At 46.9% G+C, this 21,261-nt stretch overlaps 2 protein-coding genes across 10 annotated transcripts in view; both read right to left on the reverse strand.

The window, feature by feature from the left end:
• POM121C (POM121 transmembrane nucleoporin C) overlaps positions 1-530 on the reverse strand; it is a 43,979-nt gene extending 43,449 nt beyond the window's left edge. The window contains exon 1 of the mRNA XM_061401928.1: positions 387-530. The gene's annotated coding sequence lies outside the window, so the exon portion shown is untranslated. The remainder of the gene's footprint in view (positions 1-386) is intronic.
• An 8,495-nt stretch (positions 531-9,025) lies between these two features.
• Positions 9,026-21,261, reverse strand: part of HIP1 (huntingtin interacting protein 1) — a 136,551-nt gene continuing 124,315 nt past the window's right edge. For 3 of the 9 annotated variants that reach the window (XM_061401931.1, XM_061401930.1, XM_061401937.1), the window contains exons 24-30: positions 21,183-21,241; positions 20,567-20,660; positions 18,048-18,148; positions 17,659-17,764; positions 16,320-16,443; positions 15,811-15,872; positions 9,026-12,908 (exon numbers count right to left, since the gene is read on the reverse strand). In XM_061401931.1, coding sequence (XP_061257915.1) covers positions 12,657-12,908; positions 15,811-15,872; positions 16,320-16,443; positions 17,659-17,764; positions 18,048-18,148; positions 20,567-20,660; positions 21,183-21,241 — 798 coding nt within the window. In that variant the 3' untranslated portion in view covers positions 9,026-12,656. Of the gene's footprint in view, positions 12,909-13,856; positions 13,966-15,810; positions 15,873-16,319; positions 16,444-17,658; positions 17,765-18,047; positions 18,149-20,566; positions 20,661-21,182; positions 21,242-21,261 lie in introns of those variants that run through there. The other 6 variants (XM_061401933.1, XM_061401935.1, XM_061401932.1 and 3 more) reach the window with 5 other exon arrangements.

A 21,261-nucleotide genomic window follows, 5' to 3' on the forward strand; every position in this document is an offset into this window, starting at 1 on the left:
AGAATCATGTCCCAGCATCGTGGGACCCATGAGGGCGGGTGCAAACCCCAGTGAGGAAGACCAACAAAGAACGGCTGGAGCCCTCACTAAGCGACAAACGCTGTGCACCTATTAAGCACTGAGTTCAGTTCAGTTCAGTCGCTCAGTCGTGTCCGACTCTTTGCGACCCCAAGAATCGCAGCACGCCAGGCCTGCCTGCCCATCACCAACTCCCGGAGTTCACTCAAACTCACGTCCATCGAGTCGCCTCGTAATTATGACATGCTTGGCAAACCCCAACACACACTGCTCTGTCCACCACATCATCGGAGTCGGAAGCCGCTGGTGACCAGCTCAGAGAGAAGCCTGAGACACCTATGCGGCCTGAGGGCGTGGAAGGGGCTTACCCAAGCGCGCACTTCCAGGTGAGGGTGGACGGTTTGGCCACGGCCCCGGTAACAAGCCAGCCCAGGCAGCTGCGGCCCGCGAGGCTCCGGCGTTCGCCAGTCTAGGCCGCGAAGACCTGTCAGCCTCGCTGACCAGATGGCCCAGAAGGACACGAACCCGCGTGGTCCCAACATGCACCGCGCCTGTTTCGCGTCACTGCGGGCGACTCACGCGAGAGGGGCAGAAGGAAGCTGGTTGCTAGGCAACCGGGGGTTGGGAAGAGGGGTGGTAGCCCGCGGTAGTAGGTTGCTGCCTTCCCTTAGAGAACCTGTGGTTTTAGGTAGAAGCTCCGTGAAGAGCGGTGGTGAGGAACCAAAAGGACTTTTCTTTACTGCTCATACTAATAGAACAGGTGTTAGCTTTTCAATTTGGGCCAGGTTGTATTGTGACAGCAAATGATTTTTCCATGCTTGATTTGGGTTTTTTGAGTATGTCGGCTCTCTCCGGGGTGTGGTAAAATATTGATTGATCTGAATTAAGGTCTCCATTTGATTGTTGTTAACTTCAGCTGGTCTACCTGACTGTGGAACATTGTCCAGTGAGAAATTTCCAGCATGAAACTTCAAAAACCACTTTTGACCTGTTTGATCAGTCACATAACACCTTCTCCATACACTGCACAAATCTTTTTCTGCCTTTCAATTATGCTTTTACCTTTTTTGAAGTAACAAAGCATAATATGCAGAAAATGTTGCTTTATTTCCTTCCATCTTCAATATCAAAATGGCTACACAAAATTCACCAGTTTTGATAAGGTTTTTTAAACACATGCTATTATGACAGCCGTCATACAATCTAAAAAAATGTTTCTAATGAACATTTATGTCTAAATCAATTCAAATAGAACTCCTTTAAGGGATTTTGTAACTAACCTGGTAATAGCATCCAAAGGCAGAAAAATATCACCTAAATATTTTGTAATATACATGCATAGACATGCATGTATAAGCAAATGCAGAGATATTATAGCTTTCATTTAAAAATTTTAGCCATGAGTTAGTAAAACTTAGTAATACAAATTCATTGGTTTATACCCATTTTATATTTTTGGCCATGGGGCATGTGGGATATTAGTTCCCTGACCAGAGATCAAATCCGCACCTCCTGTGTTGCAAGCACAGAGTCTTAACCACTGGACCACCGTGGAAGCCCTTATACCCATTTTATATTTTTACCCAAATTTTATCCCATGGCAAATGGGACAAGTTGAGGTTATGTACTCAATATGAGGGCTAATTCTTTTTATCATTATTTATGGAGCAGGTCTCTAAGATTTTTGTTTGCCCTGGATAGGTAATCTGATGGAGGCTGAGAACTACATTTTAGGCTAGTGACTGATGACTGAGGAAACATCTAGCCACTGTTTGGAAGTCTCCAAAGTTCATCTGAGTGGCAGGGAAGAGGTTGAAGCAGAGCCAGTGTGGGGAGGTGGAAGTTTCCCAAAGAAACCAATGACATTCCTCTTATCCTCAGTAGAATCATGTCAGCAAGGGAGAGGAAGACAGGTTGGTGAACCATAGTTGGCAGCAGTTCGAGAAGGGGATTTCACTTGACAGAAGTTCCCATGAAGGAGCAGGACCACATAGAACCAGAGAAGCCTGAAAAAATAGCTCCCATCAAGAACTGAATATTGGCTTACAAGGCCAACGTCTGACCACAGAACGCTTTTTAAAATTTTTTCTTTTAATAAATTTTACATTTAAATTTTAATTAAAAGTTTCTTAAACTTTTCTTTTTTTGGCCGTGCCTCATGGCTTGTGGGAATGTCAGTTCCCTGACCAGGAATTGACCCCGGTCCACGGGAGTGAAAGTGCCGAATCCTAACCACTAGGCCGTCAGGGAACTCCTCTGCCCGCCTCTCCACCCCCTGAATTATTTCAAATATCTTACTATCAGCCCAGCTTAACAACAAATGTTCCTGGCAGTGTTGAATACCCTCCTCCTTTTCTTTTTTTAAAACCAAAGGCATGTGTATGCCCACTGAAAGTGTAAGTTTCTCAGTCATGTCTGACTCTTTGCAACCCCATGTAGCCCACCAAATCCATGGAATTCTCCAGGCAAGAATACTGGAGTGGGTAGCCATCCCCTTCACCAGGGGATCTTTCCAACTCATGGATCGAACCTGGGTCTCCCGCACTGTGGGCAGATTCTTTTACCATCTGAGTCACCAGGGAAGTCTTGACTCAAAACTAAAACCAGTAAGACTTATATGATTTAGCAGGGGTCTCCCCAAAGAGGGTGCCAAAGATGCAGTCCTCTACAGAACTGGAGCCACTCCCAAAGAGAGCCCAGAGAAAGAGAGTTTCCCCCAGAGAGCTGGGAACAATTGGAAGGACATCAGCTGCAAATGGGGTGCAGCCCACATTTCTGTACAGCCATGTTCTTGGGAACCCCACCCAATAGTTGGCCTCCTGCACAGGAAAGAACTGACAGTTTTCACACTCTGGCAGGAGGAAAGCCAAGACAAGCTCCCAGGATACAAAATGAGACAAACAGGAAAGCAGGAACTGACCAACAGGAGAAAGTGAAAGTCTCTCAGTTGTGTCTGACTCTTCAGGACCCCATGGACTATACGGGATTATTCTCCAGGCCAGAATACTGGAGTGGGTAGCCATTCCCTTCTCCAGGGGATCTTCCTGACCCAAGGATCAAACCCGTATCTCTAATGTCTGCTGCTTTGGCAGGCAGGTTGTTTTCCACTAGCGCCACCTGGGAAGCCCAACCTAAATATATATCATCCATAAAAACTTAATGTTTTGAGTGTTTAGATAGCTCATATTTCCTTGCTGGTTTATAATGCCATCTGTTGAACACTACTGCGTGGAAATAGAAAACACATTGATGCTTGCCAGGGGCTAGGGAGACGGGTGAATAGGGACTGACAGCTTAATGGGTACCATGCTTTATTTTGGGGTGATGACAATGTTTGGCAACTATTGATAGACTGAGGTGCTGTTTACATAAAATGTGAATGAAATAAATGTTCTAAAGAGTTAATTTCATGTTATGTGAATTTCACCTCAATTTTATGAAACTACAATGGGAGGCCATTGAAAGGTTTTAGAAAGCAGAGAGGGTGACTGGGGAGGGGCAGGCCAGAGGAGAACCTGGCTAGTTAGTATCACCAACTCAATGAACTTGAGTTTGAGCAAGTTCTGGGTGACAGTGAAAGACAGAGGAGCCTGGCATGCTGCAGTCCACGGGGTTGCAAAGAGTCGGACACAACTGAGTGACTGAACAACAGAGGCTGACAAGATCAGATGTAACTTGGAGGGAGGCTGACAAGATCAGATGTAACTTGGAGGGCGGATGATTACTTCAGCTACAGAATGAGGATGGCGTGAGAGGGGCAGAATTCAGGCAGGTGGAAGATTTAGGAGATTACTGAGGTTATGAAGCTATGAGGACGATGAAGTGTTATATTACACTGTGCTTAAGATCCCCAGCGTAACGTCCCACATACTTCAAATGGCATTCAAGGACTTCTATAATTGGGCTCTAACTTGGTCACTCTCGGCTGGTAAGGGCTTCTGTTATTCCTCAAACTCTCATTCACTGCTGTTAGCTTTGCCTGGTGTATCCTTCCCCTGCCAACTTTTTCTTATCTTTAGGTTTTAGCCTAAAAGTCATTTCTACATGGAAGCTTCCTCTGACCTCCTTGAATGTATTAGCTCCCTTTCAATGTCCTTCACACGCACCCTTTGGTCATGCATCACATTTGTTCAGTGTCAGGAGGATGGCTTGTCCCTGGCAGTGTATCCTTTGTGCCTTAAATGCAGTAGACATGGAGTCAGAATTTGTGGGAAGAATAAGTGAATCTGCACCTCAAGGAAGTTGCTTCTCAGTTCAGTTCAGTCACTCAGTTGTGTTTGACCCTTTTAGACCCCATGGACTGCAGCACGCCAGGCTTCCCTGTCCATCACCAGCTCCTGGAGCTGCTCAAACTCATGTCCATCGAGTTGGTGATGCTATCCAACTGTCTCACCCTCTGTCGTCCCCTTCTCCTCCTGCCTTCAATCTTTGCCAGCATCAGGGTCTCTGATTTCTGCCATATTTCAGTCTCTACCTGCTCTGACTTCTTTTGAGCCTTGAAACATGCTTACATCTTATTTCTTAAAAGCTTTCTCTTGATGCCATTATTTCCTAAAGTTATTGCCTATTTTTCTCTTTGGAGAATGCTAGGTTTCTTGCAATAATGTTTCAGCCCTCCCACACTTCAGTTTCTAATGTATGTGTCTGTCTTCTTCCCATGTTTGGAAGATTCCTGAAGAAGGAACCATTTCTTATTTTTCCCTCTCCTGTAGTCTCTTGTGTACAATAACAACACAGCAATGTTTGCTGATTCTAGAGGATGTACCTGTTGTAATAATTTTCATTTTAAACAATGTAGGAGGGATCTCCCTGGTGGTCCAATGGTTAAGACTCCACGCTTTCACTGAAGAGCACCCAGGTTCACTCTCTGGTCAGGAAACTAAATCCTGCAAGATGCCTGGCATGGCTAATATATATATATATATATATATATATATATATCTCCTGCAAGATGCCTGGCATGGCTAATATATATTATATATATAATATACAAAATACATATTATATAATATATAATATATTATAAATATATATACTATCTATATATTATATAATTGCCAGGAGCCAGCGTGAGGAGCTCCGCCTGTGGCAAAGGTCATGAGAAAGGAGGCTCGGCATATGCAATGGCGGGATCAAGCCTCAGGAGTCCCCCTGGATATTCTCGAGCATCTACTCACAAAAACCAGAGTCTGCCTACTTTACTGCTTTGTGTTCTCACCTCTGACTTTATGGGGGCTGTCTCCCACCACCATCTCACTCTCTCTGATAAAGAGTTAACTTACAGCTCCAGTCAATAAAGTTCCTGGGCATTAGGAGTGTTTAAATCCAAACCCCTCAGATAGCTCTCTAACTTGCCTGACAAGTTTACCCGGACTCCTACAGCTATGCATATGATTATTTACAGTCTCCCAGCCTCGAGAGGCACGGGAAGCTTAAGATATTCAAATAGCTTAGAGCCTCTCAGAGTTAGAAACTGTCAGAATAAAACTAATAAAAGATTTCATTGATGAGCCAATGCTTGCTGCCCTGTTTCCACATCCCCTGTATTGTATCCTTGAATGTGTAGTAATTAATATACTTGGTATGTAGAAAAAATAAGTAGTGGCCTTGGTGTTAGCAACTTTAGACCCTTAAGGTAATAAATTCTTTCCTTTGTTGTAAACCCACTGCACCTCTGCCCTATAGGAATGCAACTTTATCTAACACCTTTGGAGGATGGCGCCAAACCTTAAAATAATTACTCTTAGAGACAATAAGTCTTACGGTTGACAAACCTTTGTCAAGAGTCATAAAATGTTAATAGGCCTTCTGGCCAGAAGATGATGTAAATCATCTAAACCATTTGTATATGATAAATTTGCAGGAAAGAAACCCTGGTTTTGATAAGGATCAAAGACTGCTGACTTTGCATGATTTCACATCCCCTATTATCCTCTATGTGCAACTTAGGGTATAAAAGCCCCTGTTGAAAATAAAGCTACGGGCCTTGCTCACCGAAGCTTGGTCTCCCCATGTCATTCTTCTTCTCGATTTCTGGCTGAGTCTCCATCTGGAGCGCGGAGGTCCTCTGCGACCATTTATTTGCCTGGGCTTCTAAGATCCATTCGAGAAGGTGCCTAAGGTGGGGCACCTTCCGCTACTCGAGACGGCGCCTGCAGCCTCCATGGTCAGAGCTAACCTGATGTCACAGGTTATATTGACTTTCCACGTAAACCAAGCTACTCAGCCTCTTTTCTCCGCTGAATTTTCCTACTGAGCTATCCTCATTCTATTACTCTTTATATCTCTAATTAATATTTAAATAAAGCTATTGTATCCAGTGAACTCGCCGAAGCCATCTCCCCTTCGAATTCCCTGGATCAGCCGGGGCTGGACCTCGGCATATAATATGTATATTATATATTAATATATAGGCAAAGCTATGGTTTTCCATATTATATATATCATTTCTATATTGTCATAATCATACATAATATATATTATAGATTATATTTATATATTATATAATCACATTATATAATTATATATTATATAAATTATATAAAATATAAAAATAGTCAAAGCTATGGTTTTTTCCAGTAGTCATGTATGAGATGTGAGTAAAAGTCGCTCAGTTGTGTCCAACTCTTTGCAACCCCATACACTATATAGTCCATGGAATTCTCCAGGCCAGAATAGTGGACTGGGTATCTTTTCCTTCTCCAGGAGATCTTCCCAACCCAGGGATTGACCACAGGTCTCCCGTGTTGCAGGCAGATTCTTTACCAGCTGAGCCACAAGGGAAGCCCAAGAATAGGCTTGGGCTACCTTGAGTGGATAGGCTATCCCTCCTCCAGCGGATCTTCCTGACCCAGGAATCAAACCAGGGGCTCCTGCATTGCAGGTGGATTCTTTATCAACTGAGCTGGACCATAAAGGAGGTATCAGGACCTCCTGATACCTGATACCATAAAGGACCATATCAGAGTTGGACCATAAAGGAGGCTGAGTGCTGAAGAATTGATGCTTTTGAACTGTGGTGTTGGAGAAGACTCTTGAGAGTTCCTTGGACTGCAAGGAGATCAAACCAGTTAATCCTAAAGGAAATCAACCCTGAATAGTCATTGGAAGGACTGATGCTGAAGCTAAAGCGCCAATACTTTCGCCACCTGATGCAAAGAGCTGACTCATTAGAAAAGACCCTGATGCTGGGAAAGATGGAAGGCAGGAGGAGAAGGGAACGACAGAGGACAAGATGGTTGGCTTGCATCACTGATTCAATGAAGATGAGTTTGAGCAAGCTCCAGGAGATGGTGAAGGACCGGGAAGCCTGGCATGCTGCAGTCCACGGGGCTGCAAAGAATCGGACATGACTGAGTGACTGAACAATAGCCTGTAAGCTCCAGTAGCGCAGGACCACATCTAGTTTTGCTTTCCATGGTGTTCCCAGCGCCTGGTAGAGTAGATCCTTGAAAAGGGAACAATGAACATGTGAAAGTAACTTTTGACGACAGGGAACATAAAGGCTTCATTAAGCATTTCATTAAGCATTTCAGAGCATGTACAATGAATGGATACAGGAAATGTGTGCAAGAGAGTGGTATAAAAAGAGAGTTCATTCACTCCATAATGCTTAAACTTACATTGGGTAATGTATTAGAGGCTGATGACAACCATGGTGAGCAAGATTAAGCCTCACTGGCTTTGTTTTAAAATTTTTGGCCACACTGTGTGGCCACCAGCATGCAAATGCTGCAAAAATGCAGCAAAACCCACAAAACATTCATAGGCAAGGGTCCCTCTGTATTTATCCAGATCATCTCCCACCCTGTGCACTTCCACCACTTTCCTCCTCTTATCCTGATTCTTTGCCCTCCTGTCCCATGGACAGAGGAGCCCGGCAGGCTACAGTCCATGGAGTCGCCAAGAGTTGGACAGATTGACTAAACACAAAAACTACTTGCTTCCTTCTCTCTGTTCTTGATGAATCATCTTGGGCAATTCTCCTCCTTACCGACCCCAGGTCTTCCCCATCTTCCTCCCTCCCTGATAGGTCCCCTTGGCTTAATACACTGGCAGCATTAAGTTACAGACAGGAAAGTCCTCATGCAGTCGGTCCCATTCTGTCAGCTCCCTCTGTAAATCCTCTGGTAGCTGTGACTGGCTTGCTCTCAATCCCCTTATGACTGGCAGCTCTGGCCCTGAGCAGAATTCATCCCATGCAATTTTAAGATGGCAGATGATTTTCACAGGTTTAGGATGGACAGGGGTTTCCCAGGTGGCGCTAGTGGTAAAGAATCTGCCTGCTGCTGCAGGAGATGAGAATCGAGTTTGATCCCTGGGTTGGGAAGATGCCCTGGAGTAGGAAGTGGTACTCCACTCCAGTATTCTTACCTGGGAAATTCCATGGGCAGAAGAGGCTGAACATAACCTATCCTAGGATGAAGAAGAAAAATATCCATAGCTTGAGACCCCAGATTTCAGGCAGAGACCTGGTCTTCCAAATAAATTCCAGTACTATATTGCACACTTGACGCTCTCTGACCATTCCCAAGGTCAAGAGAGCAGAGAGAGGATGGAAAAGTTCTAAGGGGTGCGAATTAATGTTTCTTTTCTCTAAAGTAGCAAAGGAAGACTTCCCTGGTGGTCCAATGGTTAAGAATCTGCCTGTCAATGCAGGGGGCACAGGTTTGATTTCTGGTCTGGGAAGATTCCACATACTGTGGGGCAACTAAGCCAGTGTGCCCTAACTACTAAAGCCCATATACTCTAGAGCCTGTGCTCTGCAACCAGAAGCCGCTGCATTGAGAAGCCTGCACACTGCAATTAGAGAATAGCCCCTGCTCGCTGTAACTGGAGAAAGCCCGCGGGCAGCAATAAAGACCCAGCACAGCCAATAAATAAATAAAGGAGCAAAGGAAACGTGATCGTTGTATGCTTCAGTGAACCTTGGGATGTGAATGGCGGCTTTTCATTGGAATTCCAGATCTCAAAACCAGTTTGGTTGGTCAGTTATCAATACTCTCCATTGCCAGGTTGAAGTATTTATTGAAAAATTGAAAACACAGATGCAATGTATTATACAAAGAAAAGTCTTAATACCCATAATAAAAGTACTGCTGGAAGGAAACAAAGCCAGTGGCTACCTGCCCTGGGAAGGTAGGCACTCAGTGAGAAATGAAATTCATTTGTAGGAACTATTCTAATGGAAAATTGGGGGGAAAGGTTAAAAACAGAAGAAAAACAAATCCAACCCCACCCCTGCAAACCAAAACGTGAGAGTTTGTTGTAAGTTTGAGACAAGTGTGTTATCACCAAGATTTCTCCGAACCCTCCTCGGTCTGTCCCCATGAGTAGTATCAGCTTAATTTAGGGCCTTCAAACCTGAGGTAGTTGAGGGTCACCTGAAAGACATGTCTAGAAATCACCTACTCTCAGAATCGGACCCAACGATGTTTGACCAATTGTTTTGTGTTGCTTTGGCTCCTGGGGTAAGAGACTGAGTCACCACTGTAGGTTGTTGATCCCGTTTGGTCTGGACCTGGGAGACGTGAGCAGCAGACAGCTGGCCCGATTTTCCAAGTTGATGGCTGGCAGGCCCAAGGTGGTGGTTTTCTTTGTGACAGGCAGTGTGGTCTCTGGAGGACCGAGGATGGCAGAGAGAGGGCAAAGCCGGTCTAGGTGGAAGGCCAATGCCAGGACTGAAGGCTTTCATTGGTGGGAAGGATTTCCAGAGACCATGGAACAGTGGCAGAAGGTAGCAAGAACTTCACCACTCATTAAAGACCAAGGTAAGTGGAGCCAGGAGACCCCTCTAGACTAAGGAGCTGGCTAAGCAGCAGGCACCAGCCAGGTGCGAGCTCAGAACCAGCTCCTTAGCAGGAGGCAGAAGCAAACCAACCGGACTGACACGTGCTTGTGACCCCCACGGTACCCAGTGTAAAGCCTGTTGTCTGCCTTGGCAGCTCAGACACTTCCAAGAAAGGATGCTCTGGGCAGTGGTTCTTCCAGCCACTGGGCTAGGGACTCAAAATCAGGTGGGATCCCAGGGATCCTCCCATGTGCAGCAGAATTAGCAAACAATCTAAATTCGAGTCTCCCTTACACTCCGCGCTCAGATACAGATTTAACCCCACAAAAGCAGGTCTTTTGATTTTTTTTTTTTTCCCTTATCAGGTACACTCATATCCTAATTCTAGAGATGAGAGACACTGTGTCACACAATTAAGATGATGGATACAGCTCTATTTCGACCTCTCGTCAGCCCTAAGCCATCTCTGTTGTTGTCCTGCCTTGCTGTGACCCACTTACACTGACCCATGAGACTCCAGTCACGAATGATATTACTCAGTGACTAAAAGACTGTGAGGTTCATCTTTAGCCCTAGGATGTGATTAATGGTTTAATCAAGGTGTTTCACACCCAGAATAACACGCTCATTTTTAGAACAGCCAAGGTACGACATTTTGATTTCAGCTGGAGAACGGGCTAGCTTCTAAGTCAAGTGATTATGAAAGTAATTATACCAATTCCGACATAGATTTCTTCATGGGAGACTGAACTAGCCTGTGTTCCTGTGTAAGTAATTTCATAATTGTTTTATTACTCTGGAAAAGCTCGTCCAAGTTTTAAAAATTACTGTGGCTTCTTTTTAGAGGGAGGGTCATTTAGAGAAGCCTAATGTGGCTCAATACACTAGATTTTCTGCCCCTTGGTAATCTGGAGCACAATCATCTGAATGGCTGGGATGCTGGAAGCAAGGACCAGCTACCTTTGGATGCTGACCCACGCTGAGAACACACCAATCGGCTTAACTGGTACAGTGGGGCTAAGGAAGCGACATACACATCATTCCATCTGAGCCTTGGATGGAAAAATATCCATAGCTGAGCACAAAGAAGCAGTCAACGTAAGACCGGGTCAGTTTCTACGGCTGCCGCCTCTTTAGCCCAGTTTGGAGAGCACACATTTGAGTCTGATAATCTGAGTTAATGGGAGGCAGCTCTTCAAGTGCCTGAGAAAACGGAGAGAGAGGGAGTTGGTGGTGGGTGGGTAGGAAGGAGAGTGGATTCACAGTGATCAAACAGGGGTCTCACAACCTGTCATGTAGCCGCACTCAGCTATGGTCCTTGGGGACAGGTCCTGGGACGTGCTTGTTGGCTACAATCTATGAGCTGCTACAGATAAAGGAAGGAAGACATCGTCTGTCCAAGATGGGAAGGTCACTTAAACTCCGGAGTCCATCTGGAGGTGAAGTGCTGGCGAGCTGCCCATCTCCAGGACACTGTTCACGCTCCTCCTTCTCATTCATCTTCCTCCTTCATTCTGTTCGCAAGGCAGCAAGGGCCCGGGACGTGTGGTTGGAAGGGGTCGGAGCCAGGGGTCCCCTCCCCCCTCTGGTTTTCCCTGACCCAGATTCTCTGAGAACTTTCTTGCTTCGAGATCCAAACTGGTAACAGACCAGATCTTGACCTTGTTTCTGCCTCTTAAAGACAGATGTCCCAGGGCAGCGATGCATGCCTTGCCATAGTCACACCTGAAATCTCAGTTGCTGCCAGCATTTTTTTTTTGTAGGTTGCGATTGCTGCTGCTGCTAACGGAGGTTAGTCATAAATATTCAAGGTACCAAACCAAGCCCAGGGTTCTTTCCTGTTGGAAGCAAGATGGCCTGATCTTCTGGGTCTATTGATTAGGTAGAACATGGAACTATCTCCTTGAGATTCAAGAGGATGCCAAGGCAGAAAGGGATTGGAAACCCCTCACATGTTCCCCCTTAGGGCCCTGGCTATGTCTGAAGGGAGGTGCCAACTTGAGGGACCATGGAACATTCCTTTGGGGGTGGGGGGGGCAGGAAGTGTGGCAACTCTCACCGGCTGGGTTCAAGCATGGGGTAAAGGTTTTTTAGCCCAGTCATAGGGAGTTTCTAAGATGGGCGGGACTCCTGAAGACCTGGGCTGTATGCATCCTTCCTCTCCCTCTCTCTGTCATCCCCTTCCCTTGTGAAGGTGGGCAGAGGCTTTCGGCTGGGCTCCAGCTTTAGAAGGCAAGGCACTCGCTCTCCTTCCGCTCAACCCCGGGGAGTGGCCTCGGTGGACCCACACTCGCTCAGCAGGACACTCGGCTCGGGGGCTGGCGGGGAGCACCACGGCGAAGCCTGGTCAGCACCGTCGCTGTGAGCTGCTGTGGTTAGGGGGCCCGCAATAGCCCAGGGCTTCAGGGGTATCCCCTGGGAGAGTTGGCTATGTGAGTAGAACTTGGGGGGAAAAAAAGAAAAAAACAACCCAGCCAACCACCATAAGAAGCAGTGGGAATCCATGGAACTGCCAAAAGAGGGGACACAGCCTTGGCATTCTCTGCCAGGACGCTTCTGCTCCACTTCCGACTCTGCGCAGACTCAGGGTCGGGTCCCGATTTGGAATCCATCAGCCCTCTGGTGCTCACAAGTTTGTGCAAATGATGAAACGGAAAAGACTGAAAGGAAGACAGAAAAGCCGTAAGATCTTTCCTCTCCAGCTCAGCAGCAGCAGTGCCCCCACCCCCCGCCAAAAAGGACATCAGATGTTTGGGGGTAAAGCAGGACTTTCCAGGAAGAAGGTCCCCTCTGTTGGGGTGGCCCTAGTCCCCCCTCCTCTGGGGGAGGGGCTGTGACAGAACCCAGATCATGGGCTGGAACACAGAGGGTGTCCCTGTGGAAGGAATCTTTGGAAGGCCTGGGTAGGCCTGGGGTAGACCCCCACGGTCTGGCCCGTGACTGGGGGCAGAGCGCACGCACGCACGCACACACACACACACACGCGCGCGCGTGCATTTATGGGCAGCAAGGATTTACACTCTGACATGTGGGGCATCGGTGTGACTCTATTCCTTTTCGGTTTTCGCTTCTTGCAGTGTAGATGGCGGTGCTTCGGTTCCTAAAAGATAAGTTACTTCTGTTTCACAGTGTTTCGTACACGCATGCATTCATCTAACCAACAACCACGGCTGCCAGGTTGGGCTCTAAAATGCATGTGATCGTAAGTGAATCTCCCGGGTCAAGTGTCCAAGGAGGCATCTGTGGTGGGTTCCCAGAGCTGGCGAGCCCAACAAGAATCACGATCTTGGTTGATCAAGTTGGCCTCTTTGGACGTGTAGAAAAGCAGTCCACTCAGATTCTGGGAGACTGGGAGTTCCTGGGCTGGTGGGCCAAACCTTCCTCCACTCCACCCTGTTTCTAGCTCTTGACTCCTTTCAGTTTCTGGCCATGGCTACCCATCACTGGTTCTAGGCAGCCGGAAGCTTGGAACTCACTAACCCTGTCTGCTGGGGTCTTCACCATTCACTGTTCATCCATTCACCACTCAACTGGATGCTGACCTAAAACAAAACTCCTGGGGGAGAAAACCAGGTTAACTGAGCCCAAAAGGCTATAGTGGTGAGTGGCCAACCACTGGTCAACATTTAGGTCTTGAAATGAAGTGAAGTCGCTCAGTCATGCCCGACTCTTTGCGACCCCATGGATAGTAGCCTGCACCAAGCTCCTCCGTCCATGGGATTTTCAAGGCAAGAAGTACTGGAGTGGGTTGCCATTTCCTTCTCCAGGGAATCTTCCCAACCCAGGGATTGAACCCAGGTCTCTCACATTGTAGACAGACGCTTTACCATCTGAGCCACCAGGAAGTCTTGAAAGGTAACTACAAAAGCTTTCTGTTCACCACGGTCTACCCCAGTTTGGGCTCTCAGGCTGTTCAACACTAGAGAGAAGGGAGGCTCTGAGTACAGGGAGGAGGAAGAAGTTCCTGGTTCAGCTTTCCTGGAGGGGGAAGACCCTCATCACATCCTCCCCGACCCCCACGGGCTGCGCAGTCCTCGGCCAGGCTCACCTTCCTCCCAGCCCTCGGCAACCCCAGCCAGCTCGTAGTGCTTTTTCCGAAGCTCTCCCAGTTTCTGACGCTCCTTCTGCAGTTCATTTTCCAGCTCTAGCACCCTAACCTGTGGGGAAAATTGGCCTTTTCTTTGAGCAGGGACCTGAGAACGGTCTCACGTCGACTAATCCCTTTCCTCTGTGGTCTGGGACTACTTCTCTGTTATGCATGCTGTTTCCATAGCTCAACCAGCCCTCAATTTCACCCTTGTCTCTGCTCTGATTTCTCCACCCTCTGGTTCATCCATCTATCCCAGGGTCTTTCTCACTGGGATCCTCTGTTGAAAATGAATGCTGCTTTACGACCAATGCTTAAATGAGAGAAGAGCTTATCTCATATTGCTCTGATAAATCACTAACTAAAAACCTACTGAATGTTTGTGCAAGTTGCTCAGTCGTGTCCGACTCTTTGTGACTCCATGAAGTGTAGCCTGCCACACTCTGTCTGTGGAATTTTCCGGGCAAGATTACTGGAGTGGGTTGCCATTTCCTCCTCCAGGGGATCTTCCCGGCCAAGGGATCGAACCTACGACTCCAGGTCTCCTGCACTGCAGGCGGATTCTTTACTGCTGAGCCACCCTCAGCTATTAAATAAAAAATCCTGCCATTTTCAACAAATGGATGGATCTAGAGGGTCTTATAAGTGATATAAGTCAGCTAGAGAAAGAAAAACACTGTATAATCTCTCTTATATGAGGTATCTAAAAAACAAGACAACACGAAAAGAGACTCACAGATACAGAGAACAGAAGTTGCAAGAATGAAGGGGGGCGGAAATAAGTGAAGGTATTAAGAGGTACAAACCTCCAGTTATAAAATAAATAAGTCATAGGGATGTAATATAAAGCTTAAGGAATATGGTCAATATTATTGTAATAACTTGTATGGAGATAAATGGTTACTAGACTGAAGTTGATCATTTCATGGTATATGTAAACATCAAATCACTGAAACTGACATAACATTGTTCAATAAATAAAAACAGAAAGAAATGGGGGGGAAACATGGCGTGGGGGAAGGACAACTCTAATGTTAAGTCTATCTGTATGATATATTCTAATCTAGTTACAACCCATCTTTCAATCCCAGTTCTCTGTAAGTCCAGGAAGAAACCAAATACAATGGTTCTGGTCTTTTTGAGGTGTTGGGATAACTTAGGGTTACTACTGTGGAGGAAAAGGTACAATCTCACTAAAGGAAGGGTTGGTTCTTGGTTATTCCTTCTCATTAACTTTAGGAATTTTTTTTTTTATTGGAGTATAATTGTTTTACAATGTTTATTGGTTTCTGCTGTACAATGAAGTGAATCACCCGTATGTGTGTGTGTATATATATGTGTGTGTGTGTATCTCCCCCTGCTGCTTGGACCTCCTTCCTACCCCCAATCCTACTCCACTAGGTCATCACAGAGCCCTGAGCGGAGCTCCCTGTGTTATACAGCAGCTTCCCGGGCTATTAAATTTACACATGGCTATGTACATATATGGGCTTCCCTGGAGGCTCAGCAGGAAGGAATTCTCCTGCCAATGCTGGAGATAAGGGTTTGATCCCTGGGTCGGGAAGATCCCCTGGAGAAGGAAATGGCAACCCACTCCAGTATTCCTGCTTGGAGAAACCCATGGACAGAGGGGCCTGGTGGGCTACAGTCCATGGAGTTGCAAAGAGCCAGGCACGACTTAGCAACTAAACAATAAGTGTATATATGTCAATGCTACCTGCCCAAGATTCTGATCTTTCCTAATCAACTATCTCCACCTCCACTGTTTTCTTCCAGCATCATTTATGTTCATTCTTGGGGTGATATGTATATCTGTATTCATTTCTCCAAGTCTCTGACTTCTCCCCATGGAAATAATATTTGGGGTCAGTGTCATAGGCAATAGTCTGATTAAACTTACTGATGGAGTTCCTACCTGGGAATCCATCTCCTGCCGTTTGATCTGGGTCAGCGTAATGCTTGAGAAGTCCATGCTGTCTGTAAGAATGGGAAAACGAGGGTCTTGTTGAATGATACTCCAGCTGACATTTACTTGAGAAGTGGCCAATGCCAATGTTCTGCTGAAATGCCTGGTTTGTCATTTACCAACAAATGCGTGGATGTAAGTAAGGGGCAGAGTAGAAGGAAGACAGGGTAACCAGGATCGGAACTGCTCCGTGCTCCCTTAATGGACAATTAGGCCTGGGGGGTCATTTCTGTGAATTCAGAGGAATGACTCAATGGAAAATCTAGCTAAGGCCTGTCCATATAGTGCTATCAATAGCATGCCCATGGGGTGTCTCAACTTACAAGAAAATAAGTTGGAATGTACAAAGACGAAAAACGAGACAGAATTTGGAAGCCAGCCTGTGGGAAATTGGGATGGTGGAGAAGGTACCCACCCACACACGATGGAGAAGAAAAGCTCGGCTTCTGAAAGCCTACCTGTGTCCTCGATCTGTGATTTGCCGGAAATAGTTGAGGCCACAACCTCGGCAGTGGCCTGGTTTACGGCCCGAGAGGCCTGCAGCAGCTGAGCCAGGTTTGGGCTGTTCTTATCAGCTTTCACCTGCCAGGACCAAGCAGATTTAGGGTCACGCAACAGTCAACTGACGGCTCTTGACAAATGTATGGGCTCTGCCGTGGCCACCCACGAACTTCTCGAAAATCACTCCCTATGGGGGTCAACCGCTGCCATCACCCTCTAGTATCAAAAATCATTTCTGGCTTATTTGCCTGGTGGCCTTGAACTCTAAGTGTATCAGTTTTTGAAAAATTTACATTTAATCAGAGGATAATTACTCTACAATATGGTGATGCTTTCTGCCATACATCAACATGAATCAGCCATACGCATACACATGGCTGTAGACCTTAAAACCTCTCTAGATCTTAAAACGCCCTCCCACCTCTCTCCCTATCCCACCTCTCTCCCCATCCCACCTCTCTAGGTTGTCAAAGAACACTGGCTTTGGGTCCCCTGTGTCATATAGCAGATTCACACTGGCTTTCTACTTTACACGTGGCAATGCATATGTTTCAGTGCTACTCTCTCAAATCATCCCATCTTCTCTCTCCCCTCTATTTTGATAAAGTGTTCCAGTTGTGAAACCCAATCTGGGACCATAAACAAGGACCGTAAAAGAACACTCCCCGGGGAACTATACACCCCGTGGAAAGATGCTGGTGATGAGCTTTGTGTTGGGATTAGTTGGAGCAATGGTTCGAATCTGGAGCCTTCTGAAGAGAGGCAGACATTGGTTGTGGAACCTGTTGTGCTTACTTGAGCACTCCTTGAACGTATGATTGCTCAGGGGTAGGCATGGCTGGACCCTTAAAGGCCATTTGCAGTAAAAGTGAGGAAACCAAGAGGAGTGCATGTGGAGAGCGGGGTAGAAGGGCGCCCTGCTGAACGAAGGCTTTTAGGAGACCCCTGGAGGCAGAATTTTAATTTGAGACTCCTCCTACCTGGATGCTGGATAAACCGTCTGTTCTTGGGGCCAGCGCCAGGGTTCGGGTTTCTAACTTAGCCAGACCTTACAGTGCCCTGGGGCAGCTGTTTCCAACCTTTTGGCACCAGGGACCGGTTTCACGGTAGACAATTTTCCCCTGGATCAGGGTAGAGGCTGGGCGGGGGCGGGGTGGTGGCTTCAGGGATGTTTCAAGCACATTATGTTCATTGTGACTTTATTATTATTACATCAGCTCCACCTCAGATCATCAGGAATTCGATCTGGACACTGGGGACCCCTCTCCCTCGTGGGGAGCCCATCACAGATCCTACCTTGGAGGCGGCTACAAGCTGGGCGGTGCTCGCAGCGATCTCACGTGAACACACCATGAGCTCCTCAAACTTCCCTCGGCCTTGCACCACCATATCAGCTGCGTCTCTTGAGAGTTAGGAGACCAGACGGGTTATGAAACTGACAGCTGTAACCCCTCTGTTCTCACTGAGACGACTTCCATCACCTTGGCAGACCGGGAACCCAGCCTGCCTGCCCCACTCCTGTGATGCCCCAGGAGACCCAGATTCCTTTTTAAACTTTCAGTTCTATTAACGTCCTTTTTAGCAATCCATTTCTAGGGGCTAGATTTTTCCCCTCAGTTGTTCCCTGGGGTGGATCACTGGAATGGGGGTGGAGGTGAGGAGCCCTGGGTCGGACAGATACTTACACCAGGACAGTGGCTCCCCAGCCCACAGCTTTGGCGGCTGAGATAAGTCCTTCTGTCCATCGAGAATTCTTGGCATAAAACTCTTTAGGGGATGCTGTACCCTGGGGAAGAGAGAAGTAATAATAGCGACCTTTTATTGTGTACCCACTACCTGCCAAGTACTTTTTATATGTATTATCCCATGCAATCTTCACAGTAACTCTGAGGGGGGTGAACATTATTATTCCCATTTGACAGATGAGAAAGCTAAGATTCAGAGAGGCAAAAATACTTTCACTTAGGATACGCAGAAAATAAACAGAAACAAATCCTAGGCTTTTCTGACTCCAAAGCTGACAGCATTTCCATTACATCCCAATATCTCTATCTTGTACATATAAGAAAATATATAATGGGACTTCCCTCGTGGTCCAGTGATTAAGACTTTGCCTTCTAATGCATGTCGTGCAGGTTCAAACCCTGCTCAGGGAGCTAAGACCCCACATGCCTTGTGGCCAAAAAACCAAAACGTAAAACGGAAGCAACGTTGTAACAAATTCAATAAAGACTTCGTAAGTGGTCCACATCAAAAGAAAAGAAAATATACTATTCATGCTGCTGCTGCTAAGTTGCTTCAGTTGTGTCCGACTCTGTGTGACCCCATAGACGGCAGCCCACCAGGCTCCCCTGTCCCTGGGATTCTCCAGGCAAGAACGCTGGAGTGGGTTGCCATTTCCTTCTCCAATGCATGAAAGTGAAAAGTGAAAGTGAAGTAGCTCAGTTGTGTCTGACTCTTCTCGACCCCATGGACTGCAGCCTACCGGGCTCCTCCGTCCATGGGATTTTCCAGGCAAGAGTACTGGAGTATATGTATATACAAATAACTTATTTCAGGGAGTCTAGTTGCTCTCTGCAATTTGCCAGAAGAGGACAGTGAGTACACAGTCAGTGATTAAAAAAAAAATTTCTGGGATTTCCCTAGTGGCTAAGATTCCACGCTCCCAATGCAAGGGGCCCAGGTTCGATCCCCAGTTGGAGAACTAGATCCCACATTCTGCAACTAAGACCCAGTCCAGTCACATGAATAGATATTAAAAACAAAATTATTTCTGAGGGGTCGGAGGAGTGGGAATTCGAGGAAGGCAGTCAAAGGTACTAGGGATATAATGTACCACATGATAAATATGGTGAACATATACCTATGTGTTAGGTATGAAAGCTACTAAATCAAAGCTTCCCTGGTGGCTGAGATGGTAAGGATTCTGCCTGCAATAAAGGAGACCTGGGTTTGATCCCTGGATTGGGACGATCCCCTGGAGAAGATCCCCTGAATACTGGCAACCCACTACTGTATTCATGCCTAGAAAATGCAATGGACAGAGGAGCATGGCAGGCTACAGTCCATAGGGTGGCAAAGAGTCGCACATGACTGAGCGACTAACACTTTCATTTTACTTTCAAGAATAGATCCTAACAGTTCTCATTACGAGGAAAAAAAAGTTTTTTTCAGTTTCTCTCATTTTGCATCTATAAGAGACGATGGCTGTTCACTAAACTTCCTGTGATAATCACTTCATATGTGTAAGTCAACCAATTACTCTGTACACCTTAAATTTACACAGCGTCATATATCAGTCAGGGATATACGATTGATATGGAAGATCCCCTGGAGTAGGAAATGGCAACCCACTCCAGTGTTCTTGCCTGGAGAATCCCAGGGACGGGGGAGCCTGGCAGGCTACACAGTCCATGGGGCCGTAAAGAGTCGAACACAACTGAGCACACACAGAAAGTCACCTCTCAGACTGATAAAAAGCACTACCACAGCACATGTGCCTTCGTTCCTTACAGGACTGTTTTTAGGCTCATAACCCCCTCCCTGGACCACTGTCTCCTGAGCAGCAGCTGCACACAGGGATATGAGAAAGGAGAAGAGAGGGTGATGATGCCAGAAAGGAACGAGAAACTTGAAGGGACGCTGTCAACAAGTGACGGAGGGAATCTGTCTGCATCACCCAGTAAACTGCTGCTAGAAGACGGGGGTGGGGCTTCCCTGGTGGGGTCCAGTGATTAGGACTCCGAGCTTCCACTGCAGGGGGCTGTAGGTTCGATCTCTGGTCAGGAACTAAATCCATTTGCCATGCTGCACAGCCAAAAATAAGAGAGAGGGGCATGGCAGAGCCTACAGTGCAAAGTTGGCAACTAAAGTCCTCATTTCCTTCTCTGGGGGCTTGGACGTGCAACGCACACTGAGCTTCCCTGGGAGGTTCCAGTGACATCGGTTGGGGTGATGAGCCTGTCGCTGGAGGCTCTTGCTCACTGCCCTCAGGGGACCTGGCTGCGCCCCAGCTTCTTTCCATGGCATTTGCTGATGTCCATGGGAGTGGCAGCTGGACCCTCGGGTGGACACGCATAGCTGGATGGCATACACCAAGACTTAGCTGAAGGCGTAGGGAGTAGACTCAGCCTCTCAGCGAGCTGGGATTCAGTACCCAGTGTAACCAACGCCCGCTCTGCCCAGGGCCCTCACCCACGCCTACCCGGCCACTCTCCACTATCTCTCTCTGCAGCTCCTTCGAAGCCAGGACCAGGATCTGAATGGCCTGCATTAGGCTGGTACAGGAACCAAGGATTCTGCAAAAGAGCAAGAACAACAAAATCGTCAAGGGTGCAAAACAGAGATCCACAACAATGCCAAAGACTGTTTTTGTTTTCTTGCCTAAAGTGAGGCAGACCTGGGATGGGAAAGGGAATATTCTGGAGGTGAAGCCCTGAAGGAAAGGTGTGTGAGAGAGGAGACTGGAATGGGGATCACCTCCATAAGGAACAGAACAGTGGTGACTCCTGGGGTTCCTTTCCCCTGTAATGCAATAGTGGTATCATGGTATTAATAATAACACTTCCCTCGTGGTCCAGGGGTTGAGACTCCACACTGTCAATCCAGGGGATGCGGGTTTGATCTCTGGTCCAGGAACTAGGATCCCACATGCCAAGGGGTGTGGTATGGCCAAAAAATAATAATCATACTGATACTGACAATTTCACAGACTCGGCTGTTCCCTGTGGCGGCTTAATGTTCTGCTCTAATTGGTATGAGCCAAGGCAGGACAAGATGGATCCTCATCACCCAGGTGCCACCACGCCGCTCAAACTGACCTTTCGTTCACCTCCAATTTGACTCCTGTGTCTCCAGCTCGGGATTTGCTGAGCATCTCCTATTCAAAAAGAAGCAGGG

This window comes from Bos javanicus, chromosome 25, assembly GCF_032452875.1.
Source record: "Bos javanicus breed banteng chromosome 25, ARS-OSU_banteng_1.0, whole genome shotgun sequence".
Classification (NCBI taxonomy): Eukaryota; Metazoa; Chordata; class Mammalia; order Artiodactyla; family Bovidae; genus Bos; species Bos javanicus.